The sequence below is a fragment of the Zonotrichia leucophrys genome, chromosome 7, assembly GCF_028769735.1.
Source record: "Zonotrichia leucophrys gambelii isolate GWCS_2022_RI chromosome 7, RI_Zleu_2.0, whole genome shotgun sequence".
NCBI lineage: Eukaryota > Metazoa > Chordata > Aves > Passeriformes > Passerellidae > Zonotrichia > Zonotrichia leucophrys.
In genome coordinates this window covers 29,424,686-29,443,578 of record NC_088177.1, presented here as the reverse complement: position 1 = coordinate 29,443,578, position 18,893 = coordinate 29,424,686, and the positions used below count along the sequence as shown (strand labels likewise).

Genomic DNA, 18,893 nt, shown 5'->3' with positions numbered 1-18,893 from the left:
GCTTCGTACTTGCATTCTGCTTTTCAGTTTCTCTATTTTCTCATGGAAACCTGATTTTGCTTTCAAAGATTTATGAGTCTGTCCTCCTAGAACTGGTCATACTTCTATTTTTCTGTTTTCCTGTAAAGCATCAATTCTGTACAGAATTGTGAATATTCTTTTGGTAAGATACAGTTGCAGGAGAAGGACAAAGTCATCCAGGAGCAACACAACAATTTTTTCTCTGTTTTGTCAGGATCAACTCATCCTTTGTAAAACCAATCTCAAACATGTTGCAGCTGATCCTACTGAGACCAGTGTTTGCTGTTGCAGCACTGGCTTTAATAAGTACAAGGAGAATGGCTGTACCAGCTCAGCCCAGTGGTACAAACACTGGTTCACTCCAGTCAGTCAAAGTCCTTTGCTAATGAGCTGAGGACATTTAACAGCTGCTTATTAATTAATATTTTCTAGTCTTTGGAAGTAGCATTTGAAAGATATTTAATTTCATTTAGCTGTTCTCTGCATTCATCAGTTGACAGAGCCACTGAAGAAGAGATGATCTTAAGTATTTTGCACTCCTCTATAGTTTGTATTCAGAAAGTCTTTCTGTTTATGGGAAGGTAAAAAGCATGACTCTGGGTGTGCTGTGAGTTATTTGTGTGGTTATGACTAATTTTAATGCTTTTGTTTTCTGGCAGACCGAATTCTTTTGTGATCATCACGGCCAATCGCGTGATTCACTGCAACAGCGACACTCCTGAGGAAATGCATCACTGGATCTCCCTGCTGCAGAAACCCAAAGGCGAATCCAAGGTGGATGGCCAGGAGTTCCTTGTGAGAGGTGAAAGGAAATACATGCCATTACATGTGAAACTCATCTTCTGCTTATAATCTGACAGGGAGACTTGATTGTTGCTAACTCAGTCTAGGGTTTAGCTGCTCCCCAAAAACTGTCATTCTCTGCCCCCCTCTACCTTCCTGCCTGCTGCTTGCCATGTCACGTGTGTGCTAGCCTTGGCTCCTATCTAATTCCCTGCCAGGTGGGGAAAAAAAAAGGCTTCATATGTTTCATTTTCTGGTGATAGTTCTAGCCTATTTAAACATGTCTGGCAAATGCCACCAGGGAATAGGAAGAAGCATGGCTGCTGATGAGGAGCAGCTGGCTTAGATGGACTAAAACATGACACTGTGGCTTTTGTTGGCAGCTCAGTTCCTTCTGACACCTGTCATGTAGAGAGGGAGGGAGGGAGAGAGATCTTTGTGGGATTGCTGCTGTCCTCAGCTAAACTAACTAACCTGGTTATGGTAGACAAAGTGAGATGAAAGAAATTCTCTGGGGTTGAACAAAAGCTTTGAATTACACCCTTAGTCAGAGCTTACTTGAAGATGGCGGAGCATTAGTAGGGATCACATATATATTGCAAAATATTCACCCATATTGAAAATATTCACCCATTTGTTTTAAATATTTTTAAATTTCCTCTATACTTTGAGCTCATCACATGGTCTTATATGTATGAAGACATTCCTGATCCAGTCTGTGGAAAGGAAGTGGATGAACAAATTGCCTTGCATCTTCCAGAAGTGTCTATGAAGAATTAAAGGTCATGGAGTGGTCATGGCAAGGCAGAAGGACAGGAATAAAAGGGTCCCCAAAATGTGGCAAAAGCCTTCCAGCGTAGTCTTGAAAATTTCAAGGAAATTGAATGATACAAAGGAGACTATAAGACAACAGTTTGAGTACCTTAACTTCAAAATACTTAATTGCAAGTCAACAGTTCCTTTTATCTGGTATTGTTCATTAGTCAAAGAGAAAAAGAAATGATCCTTTGGGGAGTATGCTCTGCTCTTCATGAGATGTCTCTGTAACAGCAGAGGAGACACTTTAGACAGAGTAGACACATAAAAGCCTACGTTCAGTAAGATCTATATGTTTTTGTTTTTTTCTGAGTCTCTTGGTTCAGTCCCACTGTTTTTGAACATTTTGCCTTGTGGGTGGACATTGCTTTTTACACCTCTGAGTAGAAAATTATCTTTTTGACAGCTTTAGCAATGCAGGCTGTAATTTTTTTCTATTGAAGTTTTTCTTAATCTTTTTTTTTTTTAACTTTATTTTGCAACAAATCTAAAATGACAGTGAAATTATTTGTCTTGACCATGGGAGCAAGAGATGCACGTAATGATATGTTTGTGTTTCCGTGCCAGGCTGGCTTCATAAGGAGGTTCAGAGCAGCAACAAGATGTCCTCTCTGAAGATGAAGAAGCGCTGGTTTGTCCTGACCAACACTGCCCTCGACTACTACAAGTCCTCTGAGCGCACGGCGGCCAAGCTGGGGACGCTCGTGCTCAACAGCCTCTGCTCCGTGGTGCAGCCCGATGAGAGGGTCTTCAAAGACACAGGTGAGAGGGAGAAGGTGGGAAGGGGCAGGCTCCAGGTGTGCAGCACCTGAAGAGGGGATGGTGCAGGGCTGTAGGGGGGTGGTATGTTGAGAAGGCAGTCTGGATGTCACTGAGGCTTTGTGTGTGGCAGCGAACGTCTCTGCCCATAGACACTGTAAGAGATTTGCAAAGTGTGCAAAGTGCCTCACACCTGACACAGGTACACAGTGCTGATGTTTCTCACTGAGTAGAGCCACTCTGATCTCAGTGTTCCCCAGGCAAGGTAACAGGTGTGAGTTCCTGTAGTTGACAGTAATTATTATTACATCTCCAGAACTGTCACTTTGTAGCATGACCTGCGTTTGTCTCTGGGGTCAGTGTTAACCTGTTAAATCGCAGCCATCCCATGCATTGAAAGGGATTTACAGTGCATGTGTTATGGTACCACTCTACTTGATAGAAACAAAAGATAGCAAAGGCCCATTTGCTTTCTGTGCAACATGAGAGAGTTCTGGGAGGGCAGGATCTGGCATCATCCTCCATTGCTTGCGTTAGGGGTTGGAAGGGAACCCAGGTTATCGGATAAAGGGTGAATCCCTCATACAAAGATTGTGAACCTTAGAAAAATACTTGAAATACTGGACATTTGAATACTGGAGTTGTTTGGGATACATGGGATAAAAGGGCTGGAAGCTGGAAGTATTTAGTAAAGGGAGATGAGAGGAAATTTATTCTGCACATTCACAACAAAGTGTCCACATTTTTGGTATCAACAGATGTCTAGAGCTGCCTTTAGCAGATAGAATTGCCATCACCTTGACACATTCTCTCAGGTTGTCAAAAATATTTTTAAAAGTTCTAAGAGTTGATTTGGCAATCTGACTAGGTGCTGTGTGTAGAGTGGTCATTTTCCAAGTGATTAACAGGATGGTGTAGTCCAAATGCTGTCTGTGAAAGTCAGCTGCCTGGTTGGCAGGCAGGTAGCCAGGTTACACTGCAAGATACTTCCATCTTGGAAAGCTTTCTTTGTACCAAAATCTGGACTGGGACTTGCCTATTTATAAATCTGTTTTGGCAATGGGGTGTAATGTCTATCCTAGAGGATTTTAACGAGACACACTGTATATTGCTGTGAAAGCAGCAGGGGTTTTACATCAGCCACAAGATACAGGCAAAAAGAGAATCAACGATCTCTTAATAATCAAGTGCAACCACTAGCCTAACATTGTCAAGTCCACCACTAAGCCATGTCCCTAAGTGGCACATCGACACATTTTTTTAATGCCTCCAGGGTGATGATTCAACCAATTCCTTGGACAGTCTGTTGGCAGTCCTTTCCTCTTGTCCTGTTGCTTGCTACCTGGGAGAAGGCACAGGCCCCCAGCTGGTTACATCCTCCTTTCAGGTAGTTGTAGCTAGTAATAAGGTCCCCCTTGAGCCTTATTTTCTTCAGGCTGAATACCCCCAGCTCCCTCAGCCGCAGAACTTGTGCTCCAGCCCCTTGCGCAGCTCCATCGCTCTCCTTGAGAGCTGATCTGCTCCATAGCCTTCCCTGGTATCAAGGCTGACCTGGCAGACCTGTGGTTCCCCAGATTCTCCTTCTGGCCCTTCTTGTAGGTGAATGGCGCAGTTGCTAACCTCTAGTCAGCTCCATAATAGGGCAGCCAGTTTCACCTTGCAGCTTTGTTCCCACCTTTGTTTCTGCCAGGCTACTGGAACATCATCGTGCACGGGCGGAAGCACTCGTACAGACTGTACACCAAGCTGCTGAACGAAGCCATGCGCTGGGCCTCTGCCATCCAGGGGGTCATCGACAGCAAGGTGCCCATAGAAACACCCACACAGCAGCTCATCCGTGACATCAGGGTACGTGACAGCCTGCTAGTCCCCACCTGATTTGGGAGCAGCCAGACCACCACTGGCCTAACACAGTCATTGCTGAGAGTGTGGCAAAAAATGGGGTTACTGTCTTAAGGGGAGAATGAAAAAGGGTAAAAAAATAAATTCACACAACTGTGCACAAAAATAAAAATAACATTACATGAATTTTATTTTGCTAGCTGGTCTCCATAAGTCTAGACTACAACTCTGTGCAATTAAAAATTACACGCAGGATTACACCATCGAGTATTTGCAAATCTCTACTCCATCCTTTCCGCTCCTAGGCATCCCTCAGACACAAATACAAAAAATTCCATTCCTACCAGCCATCTGACTTTGATATACCCTGAAGTTCTCTTCATACCTTAGGCTTGCATGGTTAAATATCAGAGTAAAGGGTGGAAAGATAATATCCTTAAAATAGCAGAAATTGTACCACAGGAGAAATTTTTGAGAATGAACTTGCCAGAAACTTTGGCAGATAGACCTAGAATCATTTAAGAAGACACACCAAAGCAAATTTCAGAAGAGGTGCGTTTGTGATGAACTCTAAACTAGATGCAATTAGATAGTTTTTATTTAGGAAGAGAGAGCTGGGAGTGATTGTAGAAAACGGTGGAAAACTTCAGCTCGAGGTTCAAGGACATTATTAGGAAGAAGTCTAGGACAAAATGCAGAAGAATGTGATCCAGTGTGTGTGGTAGTGACAGGCCCAGATTTTGAACACCATGGAGCATTTTGGTTGTTCATTCTGTAAACACGTATAACACAACCAGACAAGCTGAGAACAGGCTCATTATTACACACTGGAAATGGTTGTGGTCAGAAAGTCCATTACCCATGTCCTGTTGAAAGCTTGAAGGACATAGGAGAGAGGGATCATGACACATGTATTATGCACACCATGCCTGAAGGCAAAATTCTGTGCTTGGTGACTTGTGGGATGATGTAGCATGGCTATTCTTGTGTTTAATTTTCAGAAATAATGTACAGGGTAATTTCTAGATACAGATTGTGCTTTGATCACTTAGTCCCCCTAGGCACCTCCCGAAATTTAGAAAAGATGCTTGAGCTTGAGCTTAAATGTGTAAGGGCATCCTGAAAAGGACTGTGTCTATTTGAGGATAATGATTTTTTGCTTTCTTTTCCAGGAAAACAGCACAAACTTTGAAGTAGTCGAACAGACATATAGGAGGAACCCAATCTTGAGATACACCCAGCACCCCTTGCATTCCCCACTGCTCCCATTACCCTATGGAGATGTCAGTGTCAACTGTAAGTATTTTACCCAAGTGACAGAATCCACTCACATTTTGAGGGTCATTGAGGAGCTTGAGCACCACAAAATGGGCCTGTAAGCTCTCTCTGTGCAGGTGAAGTCTGTTTGGGGCAGTGTGGCCCACAGGGTTCAGGGAGGGAGCAGGCCCTTTCTGTTCCTTTCTTCTCTGGACTGTGTGCATTTTCACTGCCTCTTATGGGATCATGGAATCTTAGGGTAAATGGGGGCAGATGGTTTTATCATCCATCCAGGGGACATGCAGCCTGTCATCCTTTAGCCACAGCTGGGTTGTGAGTGGCTCCATTGGAAATACTACAAAAAGGATTACATCTTGCAGCTGGCAGTGGGGTAGTTTTTCTACAGAAGTTTTCTTACAGTTCTTACAGTTTTCTGCTGTAAAACCAGATGAAATGAACCCTTTTTTCAAAAGTGTCAGAAACAAGAAAGAGCTAGAGTAATGGGCCACCAGAAACCAAAGTGATTTGTTGATGATTACAGACTGTTTGACATACTGAAACTGAAAGCTGGTGAAGAACTATAGAAGAATGTCTCTTTGGAGTGACTGAGCCACAGAATCTTTTAAGAAATTAATTTCAATCAAAGCAATGTGTTTGGGAAAAACAGTCTGCCACACAGGTAGTGATCTACCTGTGCTTATGAAAGTGAACATCAATTTACATAGCTTATGAAAAGTGGTGGTACAGTTCTGAGTACAGAAACAAAACAGCTAATGTAAGGTTTTGAAAGCTTAGAAGAGGAAAAATAAAGTCTTTGTGCAGCTGTATATGTATCATACACCTGCATCGTGAGTACAGGAGACAGTTTTGCCTTCTACATCTCATCAAAGATAGAGGAGATGTAAAAACCTACCCAAAGATGATCAAAGGTACAGAAGAACTTGCCTACAATTATGTGACTAAATAGAGAGCAGGATTCTTCAGCTTCAAAATGAAATTTTTAGGATCAGAAGAATGTCATGGAGAGAGTGAAAGGATATTAGGTCTGTCACAATCCAATTACATGGCAGATTAAAAGCACAGAAAAGGAAATTCTGAAATACAGGAAAAATACAGAGCAAACACACTGTGGAACTTACTTTTTAGAGTTGTGTCTTTGTATTGTACAGCTAATACATGGCCACAGGGGAAGCAGTGGCTGTACAGGAGATTCAGAAGGACCTGAAGCCCGAGATGTGCACAGGAGGATGCAAGCCTGCATCTGAATGTTATCACACATGTCTGAGCAGTTCAAAAAGCAGACATTTAGGTGCTCAAAAAACTCAGGTTTTGGTGTAAGCATTTTAAATCTAAACAATAGGTATAAGATGCATTTGTGGTACAGCAATTTGCCTAAGTTCTCTATCGGCCCAGGGGTCAAAGCTAATACAGACACACCACAGAATTTTGGAATTAAACAAGCCAGGCTTCAGTGGCCACATTCCATTACTTTGGTTGCAGACACTGAAGCCCGAACTAGATTTCAATGTTCATTTCCCTTCAAAATATTACTCTGCTTTTCTGTGCAGTCTATCCAGAAATGGATTGGGAGTGGTGACAAATCAGATGTTGGCAAATACTAATTAAAACTACATTTGAACATTTGGAGAGGAAGCATTGATGAACTTAAAGTATAAATTTAAGTTCAGGATATGCACTAATGCTCAGGTTGCTGTTCTTCCATGACAGAGGAGTAGAGTTGACTGTAGTACTGCTGGGCCAGTAGAAAATGAGGGAGATGTTCACCTCTCGTCATCTTTGTGATTGTTCCCCAGTGCAACAAGAGAAGGGTTACAGCAGCTTACAGGATGAAGCAGTGAAGATCTTTAACTCCCTTCAGGAAATCGAGACAGTGTCTGACCCCATACCCATTATCCAAGGCATCCTGCAGACCTGCCATGATTTAAAGCCCCTCCGAGATGAAGTGTACTGTCAGCTCATCAAGCAAACCAACCACATGCCACATCCCAACAGTGCTGGCAACCTGCACCACTGGCAGCTGATGACCTGTATGAGCTGCACTTTCCTGCCCAGCAGAGGGATCCTGCGCTACCTCAAGTTCCACCTTCGAAGGTGAATGTCTCTTTTGTTTGCACGTGTTTCCTTTGCTCTGCTGATCTTCCACTGCCTGTTGTAGTTACCTGTCTCACCCTCTTCCTGTGCAAACATCTTCCTGTGGTGTTCCAGCCTCCTACCTTTGCCCAGTTCTCACCACCAGCTTTTCTCTGTACTCAGACTCCCCTCCTTGTCACCCATCTGTTGTGTCAAAAGGATGTGGAATAAATGTAAGTTACCCAAACAGAATACCATGAGGCTGTGTTGCAGTGGATTTACAGCTGCTTACTAATGTACATATAGATATTATCAAGCTGCAGGAAAGGTGAGGTCTGTACTTTCATACTCATGGAAATCTGTTCTACCTTGCAGCTGGCACAGGCAAAAAGCACACTATGAAGTAGGAGACATACTGTAAATCCAATTTATATTTTTCAAGATTTCTTTAACTAAGCACATAATGCTTGCAATTAATATTTTTAATCTGTTTTAACCTCCCATTTTCATGATCTAAATAATTTACATTTCTTCCCAAGTCATCTTCAGCATCTAATGCAGCTTTACAAAGCAGTCTGCACTGGGCCTGATCTGCAGTTGTGTGACTTTGCTCCATTCCTAATGATGAGCAAAATCAATAAAATCTATTTGATTCCTTCCAAGCTAGGAAAGAGTGACATGAGTTTTGTGTCAATATACCAAATAGCTATATCCATGGCCTGGGTCTAAGAGATGCAGATACTCCATCGAGCCATTTCATTGTTTTATCACTGAAGTTGAAAATAATGTTATACTTAGACCTGCTGATCTTGGAGGGAGGAGAACAGTGTACAGGCATCTGCTTTCTATCTTCTTAATTCTCAAACATACTATAGAAGTGGCTCAGTCACAGCCAGCAAATTAAAAAAACAAAAAACAACCGAAAACATTAAGAATAAATTAAAAAAGTTAAAAGTTTACATTTGATTTCACAGTTTTTATTCTCAGTGTTGTAAATTGAGATTGTCAATCCTGCTGTCTTCAGCTGTCACTAAACTCCTGAAACTTTGAACTGCTTATTTCATACATTGCTGAGAAATGTCACTGAAGTGACTTTCAAATTACTAGTAAAAGCAGATTGTATTGTTTAGGAAATAAGCTTGATTTTTGTGTGGTTGCATTTGACACCAGCATATCTACCAAACTCTTTACTTGCAGTTGTCTCATTTCTAGGGTAACGTGTTGTTCACTGTGTAATGGGATTTTTTTTTGCTTCTCTTTACAATTAGGGTAAAAGATCTCTTTCCAGACTCAGAAATAGATAGGTATGCACAGTTCATAAGTGATTCCCTGAAGAGAACGAAGACAAGGGAGTTTGTGCCCTCCCAGGAGGAAATACAGGCTCTTCTTACCCGTGAGGAAATGACCACGACAGTGTATTGCCATGGTGGTGGCTCCTGCAAAATAACCATCAACTCCCACACCAGCGCTGGGGAGGTAATGCATCAGTGGGGTTAACCAGATGGGAGCACATCTGTGTCTGGAGAGTGGGTCTGTTGAAAAGACACCCTTTTCCATTTTATTTCCTGATTTTTTATTTGTTTTAATCACAACTCTTTTGCTATTTCTTTGGACAAAGTTCAGCTTATTCAACAAGGCCAGGTTGTAGAGTATCACTTGAAAACTGTGTTGCAAAATCTAAATGCTTCTGGTGTTCTGCCCTTTGTCTGAAACTGGCTAAACACAGTTTTCTGGACAAGGAGAGATTCCAGTTCATAATGGAATCCTTCTGAGAGGGTTATTCCACCAGTAACTTAATCATTAGCAGGTCCAAAGCAGGATTCCAGGTTGCAGTAGTCATGTCTGTGAAAACATTAGTGCTAAACAGACCAGAAAGTGGAATTGTTACTAGAGGAACTGAGAATGTCACCGTGACATCTGAATCCATTATGTGCCTATGTCTTGTGCAGAATTCTAATTCCCCCACCCTCAAAAGGGTAGGGAAGATTGAAAAGATTCAGAGAAGAAAAGCAAGGATGATCAAATACAAGTAATGACTTCATTGCAGGGAATGATCTTTTAGGGTTAGAATTTTTTAATCTGAAAACGTGGTAATTAAGGGAGATTAAATGTGATGGAGATGTATGAAAGATAGGTGTCCTGAAGAGATACTGATCTTCGTTGTGAAAGGGGGAGTGATGCCCACTGTGTGATGTGTCTGGTTTTGCAGGTGGTTGAGAAGCTGATCCGAGGGCTGGCGATGGAGGACAGCCGGAATATGTTTGCGCTCTTTGAACACAACCAGCAGGTTGACCGAGCTGTGGAGAGTCGGGTGATTGTGGCTGACATCTTGGCCAAGTTTGAGAGGTAAAAGAATGCTTCATGAAACATCTAATTCCTAGTTGGATGTAACACTGGATTTCAGAATCTCAGGTTACCTTCAGATTGTGATTTGCACTGTGAACATTCCAGTACCATGGGTACTTCTCCTTACTGGGTTTTCTCATTCTCTTGTATATTTCACAGACTTGCTGGCTCTGAAGAAGAAGAGGAGGAAGGACAGTGGCAACTGTATTTTAAGCTTTATTGCTTCTTGGATATTGAGAATGTTCCCAAAGATGGTGTGGAATTTGCCTTCATGTTTGAGCAGGTAAGCAAACTCTGGGAGAATGATTTGGTTTCCAGGATGGCAAAAGCACACAAGAGGATACAGAAAACTGGTTTACCTTTCATTAGAACTGGGAATTTTGTTTGTAGCAAAAGAATTTAGTGTGTTGGATTTTTGTCTGGAATCAACTAAGCAGATAGACCATGGAATTTTCTAGGGAAGATGAGTATTAGAACAAAGGCAAGAAAAACTAGCAAAGGCTTAGAAAAAATGAAACACTAATAATTTTTTTTAAACTTGGTCTTTAACTTTAGAAGGCAGAGAAATTCAGGTACTGATTTATGAGAATCATTAAAAGTAGCTGCTTGCAGAACATAAATGTAAAGAAAACTGGAACATCTATCTATCTGTCTATCTGCAATTGGCTTACAAGAACAGCTTATCCTTGGGGTGTTACCAGAACTAACTAAGAACCATCTTTTGGGCAATTTCTTTTGATTAACAGAGAGGCACTAGCAGAGTACTGCAGACAAAGGAAAGGAGAATGTAGTTGACAATATTTATCTGCTGAGTAGTCTAATTTTTTTAAGTCACTGTACTCCATAGCACAATGATACTGGCAAGATCAGAGGTCACACTGGTATGAAAGAGCCTTGCAGCTGGGAAGTAAAACTAAACCAACTGGAGCACCCAGCTGTGTGATTTGTCCCATCTGTATTACTTCAATGAACACTGACCTTGCCTCAGAAAATCATAGAAGATTACTGAATCTGTGTTAATGGCAGTCAGTCATGAAGACTGAAACTCACTGATAGTCAAATGCATGGCATGCACATCACTCAGATGATGGTTCCATTCTTGAAATGAATCAATTCCCTCTTGACAAGGCTTTCAGTCTACACAGCTTTAACTGGCAAAGAGAAATAACAGTAGGGAGAGTAGGTGTTACCCAGACATTAAATGGATGTGCAAAAAGCCCCATTAATAGATTTCACAGAAAAACAGGCAAAGGGAAGCAAGAAGATGGTGGAGACATGAGGTGAAGGAGGAAGAGGTGGGAGGTGCTTTTGTGTAATGAAACTGAGGTTGAGAATCTTGAATTTATATAATTACTCTAGTGTTGAATATAGTCTTCACACAGGAGCTGTAGCTGGTACAGCACAAAAACAAATTGCTTCAATTCTCGTTTTGTCCGTCTGTTCCAGACCTAAAAGATTCTCATTGTAGGACTTTCTGTACAGGATAGGAGCCCCTCAAAGATCTCTGTCCTGTTCATGCTTGCAGAAAAGGGTGTTCCTCCCCCATATCAACCCCTTGCAGACTTTGACATATTTATTCGAATATAAATTGGAATTTATTCCGATATAAATTTGTCTGTTCTGACCTCCTGAATTATGTCTGTCCTGCTGGGATCAGCAGAGGTGACAGGAATCTCTGCATGCACGCAGATGTGAATAAAGTGTGCTATTGTTTTCTAATGAGTTTGGGGCACTTTTTGTTTGTAGGCTCATGAAAGCCTCATAGCCGGTCATTTTCCTGGCCCAGAGGACACTCTGCAGCGTCTGGCAGCTCTGCGGCTGCAGTACCTTCATGGAGATTATTCCAAAGTAAGCTGGACCCTTGATGGAATCTACCCAGTTAACAGGCTGAAATCCAAAATACTGCACTCAACAAAGAGCAGCAGCAGTACCAGTCACACTCTGGAGAGGAGACGGACCAGCTTCCTTGAAGGGACGTTGAAGCGTAGCTTCAAGACAGGGTCTGTGAAGAAGCAGAAGGTAGAAGAGGAGCAGATGATGGAGATGTGGGTAAAAGAAGAGCTTTCAGCTGCTCGGGCAAGCATAGCACAAAAATGGACCAAGCTGCAGGGGCTCTCTCAGCATCAGGCCATGGTGAAATACATGTCCATTGTAAAGGAGTGGCCAGGTTATGGGTCAACCCTCTTTGATGTTGAGGTGAGTGATTAATAAATTCCTAAAACCACAGCTGAGGAGAGGTATCAGTCTGGAGAACAGATAGAGCTGTGTGTAACAGATTGGAATTTTGGGAACTGGATACATTTTGCCTTAGTAATCTTAGAGAAACAGTCCCCAAGAGTTATGACATGGAGAGCACAGAGCAAGCAAGGCAGGGCATCCTGGTAAATGAAGGGAGACAATGGATTCCCACTTTGTTCGAATAATGGTGGAATGGGGAAGGAGAGAGGGGTTTAAGAAAGTGGTGGCTAGCAAAAGTCAAAGTAAAGCAAAGCTCTGCTGTTCTTGCCAGCAAGAAGTGCAGTCCTGGTCTGCAGCAGTTCAGCAGAAACTGGGCAGACTGGGGCGTGTTCAGCACTGTGCCAGCCTGCTACAGGCAGAGGCCACAGTTCAATTCTGCCAGTTTGGCTGTTGCCAAGGTGGATCACCATGGGAAGTTGGTTGCACTTATCACTTTAAAATCTGATGAGAGCTGTTCCCTATTACAATTACTTATTACTCAGCTAGTATTTGACTCACAGCTGTGTCATGTCTGAATCTTTGCAGCAGGAGTGCCTCCAGCTGCAAGTTCATAGATTCTGCAAGTACCCTGGTTTGTGTATTGAATTGAAATGTCCTATAAGAGCTAGAAACAGAGGGCTTTTTCTTGAATGGAAAATTATGTGATCTTCCACTGCATTTATGGTCATATTTCTCTTTCTGCAGTGCAAGGAGGGTGGATTCCCCAATGATCTCTGGCTTGGAGTCAGCACAGAGAATGTATCTGTCTACAAACGAGGGGATCCTAAACCACTGGAAACTTTCCAGTATGAGCACATTGTTTTCTTTGGAGCACCACAGCCCAACACCTTCAAAATTACAGTGGATGAGAGAGAAATGTTCTTTGAAACCTCCCAGGTACGTGAAAGCACATAGCCACTTCAGTTAAGCTTCAAGGAATAGAAGAACTTTTGACTAGTGGACTACACAGCCAAGGGAAAACAGGAAGGGAGCTTAAGCCTAAAGGGCATGATGCCTCTTCTTGAATACAGGGATGAACAAAAAAATAGGCTGGTTAGAAAGTGAAGGAGGTTGATGGGTATTCCAATGCATCAAGAGTTTCCAGTTCTGGGTGGAAACTCTGGCTCTTCAGTTGGCTGTTTTTTTTTTTTTCATTCCTTTCCAGTAGATGAATGGGGAGTTTCACACACTTAAAAAATTATTTAGTAGAATGGGAGTTCCTTTTCTTTGAGCTAAAAATATTTTAAAGTGTTGCTACATCAGAGTACAAACTTGTCAAGCCTTTCTCTTCTTACTGTCATGTTCACATTTAGTATTAACATGCAGAATTGATTGTGTCATGACTTTGGAAAGGGGGAATCTCTTTCAGCAAAATGTCCTATATGCCTCAGCGAACTGAGGTTTTCAGAGTGCTTATGCTGTGTGCTGTGTTCTCTCCCCAGGTGGGTGAGATAATAAAGATCATGAAAGCGTACATCAACATGATCGTGAAGAAACGCTGCAGTGTCAAATCAGCCACCAGTGTGGACAGTCATGCAAGCATCTGGACTAGGTGATACGGATGAACTGGCACTAGTTTAGTCATGGGTGTCTGCAACTTGCCAGCACAAGTGTAGCAAAGATGTTTTTTAAGAATTCAACTGACTACTGTATTTAAAACCTAAAGTGACATCTACAATACCATAGGATTTGCACCTCTGCCCAAAGACACTAAACAGTTACAACTGTTGTGAAATACTAATGGCCCAAAACTTGTTTTCCCCTTGCCTATTTGATGAACAATGTACCTTAAAGAAGCAAAGTCAGAAGCATCCTACTCCTCCATGTCCTCTCTGCTGCTTTCACTATCACCTGTCATACTGGCAGAAAAATTGACGAGGATCATTTCTGCAGGACAGGAGACAGACTTAAGCTTCCTTAAGAATTTTGAATATGCAGACATCTGGGATCGTGTGATCACAGCATGGTCTGCTGAAAGAATATTTATTTATTTTGCAAACAAATCTAAAATATAAATCACTGTGGGTTTGTTTTGTTGTTTTTTTTTTTCAGGATATATTAACAATCTAATCTGGTCTTAAAAAGCCTTTGTATAATTGAAGTCAAGTGGTCAAAAGAGATCAAACCCTACGCGAGAGAGCATTAAACAAAAAAAAAAATCACCCAAGGTGGTTGTTTACCTTCCAATAAAAGTTCATAGGTACACGACTGTAAAAGTGGCACTTTCAGTTAAACTATTAAATACTCCAGTCTGGGAGAGAACCTCTGGGACTAGCACCACGGAAATAGGCCCTAAGGTCACACTTCAAGCAGTGCCTCTTGCATAAAAAATAATGACTGCTGTTCTCCTGTACAGCCCACGAGAGGAGATGGTTTTCGTAGCATTTCCAGAAGAGCTGCTCTTCACAAACTCCAGGTATTAGATGGAGGTTGGAGATTTGTGGTGAACAGCTTGCTTGCATTAAGATCCTTCTTTCTATAGGGGGGCTTTTAGGTGACTGGGCTCCCTGAACTTAGTTTTAAGTGAACTGTTTCCTACGGAGTAAATAGGTGCCTAGATAAATTGTTACAGACAAGATTTTTACTTCCTCTTTACTGCAGTAAGCAAAAGCCAAATCCTGCATCCATCCCAAATTTAACAAGAACTGCTCACATTACTGAATCCCCAGATCCCCATGCAGTCTCCTCTAGGTCCTTAGTCCTCGGCAGAATTGAAAACAATTCTATTTTGCCAAAACAACTGCTTCTTGGAGGTTTTTATAGCTACCTGCAATTTGAAGAAGCAGAATTTTTTTCTTTTCTATGAATGGCATTCATCTTCAGTTTTTTGATTTCAGAAAGTTGATTTAATTGTTTAAAACAATATTCACTATCAGTTCCATCATAAATTAGTTGCATTAACTACCAAGAAACCTCGTGGTGAGCGATTTTCCATGACCCTTGTCTAGTCTTGGGATCCCAGAATGCAAAAGCCCATGAAACTGCAGAGCTGTATGTGATGTGGGCCTTCTTCCACATTTAAAATTGGCTGTCTCCATTTCTGTAGTAGCAGCAGCTAAGGCCTGTTAGCTATGGAACAGAAATTGCATAGTAAAGTAGGTGTCAGTATGCAACAGGTTCCATTCCAATTCATCATTAAATTGTGCCAATATTATTAATACTGTGTTGCAGAGCACTGGTTTTGAGGGTGACAGTACAAGAAGAAATACTGTACATAGCCCCTGCTCCTCTCTCATTTCCACTACACTGCAGCATGTGCAAACACACCGGGCACTTGCTACACGATAGTCAAAGAGGGTGGCCCCTGCTGTGCATCATCCCTTCTACTGGAGTTTTGCCTTAAATAGCATCACTGATGGAGCCCACAAACACCCCCTTGTTGTCATGAGGAGTTAAAAGATGACCAGGTCACAGATGGGAGAGAACAGGAATGCAGAGGCCACCTGAGAAGCAACACTTTGTGTACACTGCATACACTGGCTCGATCTCTAATGTATCAGACTAGGCTTGATTATCCATGTCCTAACTCTGCACTAGCTCTGTGTTCTGGCTCTTGGGTTGCTGCAGGCAGCTTGAACCCACTTGAAACATAACTCTCACTACTATTTGTTGTAATTTTGCTCATTTCTATTATAGAATTCCTTCTTCTGTCTTTTTTAATTTGTAACTGGCTTTACAAGATGAAAGTTTAATAAATTATTGGATTGCACAGGCTGTATTCACTTAGAGACATTGTGTGCCCATGTTGAGGGGTTTTCTCAGAGCTTAACACTTGGAATGTGCAAGTGAAAATCAGGCGTCACCAGCATGAGGATACAACAGCCCTTCCTCCCAGAAGCAAGTTTTGGAAATAGAAAATAGTTTGCTGCTAAAATGGGGAAGGTTTGTTTGCAACTTCTGGTTTTCTCTGGGGTTGCCACACCCTTGCCCAGTGGGAGATGTCCCACTGGTTCTGAGACAGCCGAGCAAGGAATTAATTGTCTCCCAAGGCCCAGTCTGTGGCATCAGCTCCACACTTTCTCATCAGCACCTCCAAAGTCACTAACAACAGAAAATCACTTCTGGCTCAAATAAGCTGCCAGTTTGCACTTCCCACACAAGTGCATGGCTGCGTCATGGTACTCACCTAAGAGCTTGTGTTGCTGAAACTGGGACTGGTAGCAGCTGAGCTCTCAGCAACACAGACAGACCATCCCACTAGCAGACAAAAGTTTCCTCAGTCCATACACAGGTATGGAATCCAAGCAGTGATGCATAATCCCCATCATTAGGCTCCCCTTTATACCTTGGTCAGATGCTCCGAGAGCCTCAGGACTCTGGAGATCAATGCTATACAATATCACTTCCAACTGTTCAGATTCTTTGTTGTCCATCTTTATCCTCTAGCATAGATTTTTCATGTCTTTACTTGAGGCTGAAAATGCCTCTGCTTACTGCCAGCTAGCCAGTCTCCTTTCTGGGCAGCTGTTGAATTTCAGACTGCACTTGTTTCATTAACACATCTCTATAAAGACAACAAACATGCACTGCTGCAGGTCCAATATGATTACAGCAATGCACACAGAGGCATTTATTGAGTGCTAGCCATGAATAACAACCCAAAGTGGTACCCAACTAAAAGCCTTCTCTGACTCCCTTTTTAAGTGTTTGATCACCCTGTCAGGTTGATATGCAGTCCCTCAGGGACCCCATCCAAGTATTTCTGTAATAGTTAATTCAGGTTTGAATGCTCTGTTTATTTCATATGAACTAGTTTCTAGACAATTTATAATCAGCACATACATCATAAACACGAAATGGTTTATACAGAAAGACACTGCCTCAGGTAAGTTGTTTCACAAAGTCATGGGTCTAGTTATTATTGGCAGTAAACTTGAAACGTTTATTTGTACCTGGTTTTAAAACACACAGCCTCTCCCTATGTGGGCTGTGTATTCTATTATTACCCTGTGCATTTGCTTCAAAGTAACACGCTCCCCTTGGGCCTTCAGGCAAATCTCACACAAGAATTCCAGCCCCCTCTGTAAAATATGAACTCCTAAATTGGTAGGATGTAAATTTGCCAGGCTCTTGGCTACTTTTCTGACCAGGGGTTCCTGTACAGCTGGGATACACAAATCCTGAGTGACTATCACAGTGACAGCCCAAGAAGATGAACTCAGTTGGCTCTGTACTGGGTTAGACACAGGGCAGAGTTTTTGCAGGGCCACTAATGAGGCACACACATCATTAGGAGCAGCTTTCCTGTCTTGTACCTTTCTCCAGTTGCAGTGTGAGTTTGAAGGCAAGGCAGCTGCCTGATGTGGGCTACAAAGGCACTGAATCTGCATTGAAGGCAATGAATCTGCAGGGAAGAGAGATACCCTGGCTGAAGAGGGTGTGGAGGGAGTTCCTTGGTGCTGGAAGAAGGGAGAAGTGGCTGTTGTCCACAGCTGTTGTCCACAGCAAACTCCCCGTTGTTGTGTCATAAATACTCAGGCCAGGATCAAGAAAGCTGCTCTCAGCTTTCTTGCTTGCAGAGGAGGGGGACAGACCCACCCTGCCAAGGTTGTGGTGTCCTTCTGCTACAGATGTTCCAGCTGTCCACAGTGGCTGCTGCAGCCCTTTCCCTGCAGCCCATGGCAGTGCTCCTTCTGGCGCCTTAATGGTCAGTGCTGCAAAGCAGCTGTGAGAAAGGAGAGGTACAAGGAAGAATGGTGTCCAGAGGAGAAAACAAAAGATGGAATTTCAGAAACCCAGTCTTTCCCTCAAAGCAGCTCACGATGCAAGCTGTGGACAAATGTGATTTCCCATTACCCACCTCCACTTATAATTCACACTGTCATTTAACACAAGACACTCTTCAAATACCCAGATTATGTTTATGAAAAAAAGACATTTCAATGAAAGTACAGTTGCTAATGGTGATGACATTCAATCATGCATATTTGAAATCCACCTCAACCCACTACTTTGTAAGTTTAATTCGGATATGCATATAAGGCCTGTTAGCTTTAACAAAGTGAAAGCACCATGGTTTTATACAATTATCTGCTCTGAAAAGTCTCCTTAAAGGGAACATGACACATGGCATTTGAAAAGAGATCTGTATGAGTGTCCCAAGACACAGCATACAGGAAAAGATCTGTGTTATCATTTGTTCTAGCACAAAAGCATAAGAGACCAGCATAATTCAGGAAGCACATTTTGAAATAATTATTTTTTATTGCTGGAATCCACTTTTTCAAGAGTCACCTTGGAGTAAATTACTCTATTTATGATGAAAAGTAGTAAAACAAAGAACTGATGTACCGTTTGTAATTATAGTCCCTTCTGCATTGGTAAAGAGAAATCCTAAAGGACTTACAGTCTTTGTTGCAGTATTGTGTCATCATAATAAAAAACCTCATCTGGTATCCTCCCCTAGCCCCTCAAATCTGTAAAAAATCTTAGTTACTGACAGATATTATGATAGAGTGTGCAGGAATTTTCAGTGTGCAAATACCATTGCTGTGGTTTAGCCATAAAGAATACACCCAAGATGACAGCAGTGTTTTATAAGGGCATTTATACTATGCACCATTTGCAAGTTAATTTGCTATTAACAGAATATTCTCTCTAGTACTTTGCCAACTCTCATCGTAAAACTCACAACTAAATGGGAAAGGTCCATTACAGTGGCAACTGAATTTATTCTCCAGTAAGGAATCTGTTTTTCCTAAGCTCAGTTCTTTAATATTCTTCATAGGTCTTGCTTTAAAACTGTGCAGTGTCCATTCAAT

At 42.1% G+C, this 18,893-nt stretch overlaps 1 protein-coding gene across 2 annotated transcripts in view; it reads left to right on the top strand.

The window, feature by feature from the left end:
* Positions 1 to 14,152, top strand: part of LOC135450101 (unconventional myosin-X-like) — an 87,984-nt gene extending 73,832 nt beyond the window's left edge. For both annotated transcript variants that reach the window (XM_064717898.1, XM_064717897.1), the window contains exons 31-41: positions 681 to 823; positions 2,188 to 2,382; positions 4,070 to 4,227; positions 5,394 to 5,517; positions 7,293 to 7,590; positions 8,838 to 9,045; positions 9,779 to 9,915; positions 10,075 to 10,198; positions 11,662 to 12,111; positions 12,838 to 13,029; positions 13,575 to 14,152. In XM_064717898.1, the coding sequence (XP_064573968.1) occupies positions 681 to 823; positions 2,188 to 2,382; positions 4,070 to 4,227; positions 5,394 to 5,517; positions 7,293 to 7,590; positions 8,838 to 9,045; positions 9,779 to 9,915; positions 10,075 to 10,198; positions 11,662 to 12,111; positions 12,838 to 13,029; positions 13,575 to 13,688 (2,143 nt within the window). In that variant the 3' untranslated portion in view covers positions 13,689 to 14,152. The remainder of the gene's footprint in view (positions 1 to 680; positions 824 to 2,187; positions 2,383 to 4,069; positions 4,228 to 5,393; positions 5,518 to 7,292; positions 7,591 to 8,837; positions 9,046 to 9,778; positions 9,916 to 10,074; positions 10,199 to 11,661; positions 12,112 to 12,837; positions 13,030 to 13,574) is intronic.
* The last annotated feature ends 4,741 nt before the right edge of the window (positions 14,153 to 18,893 follow it).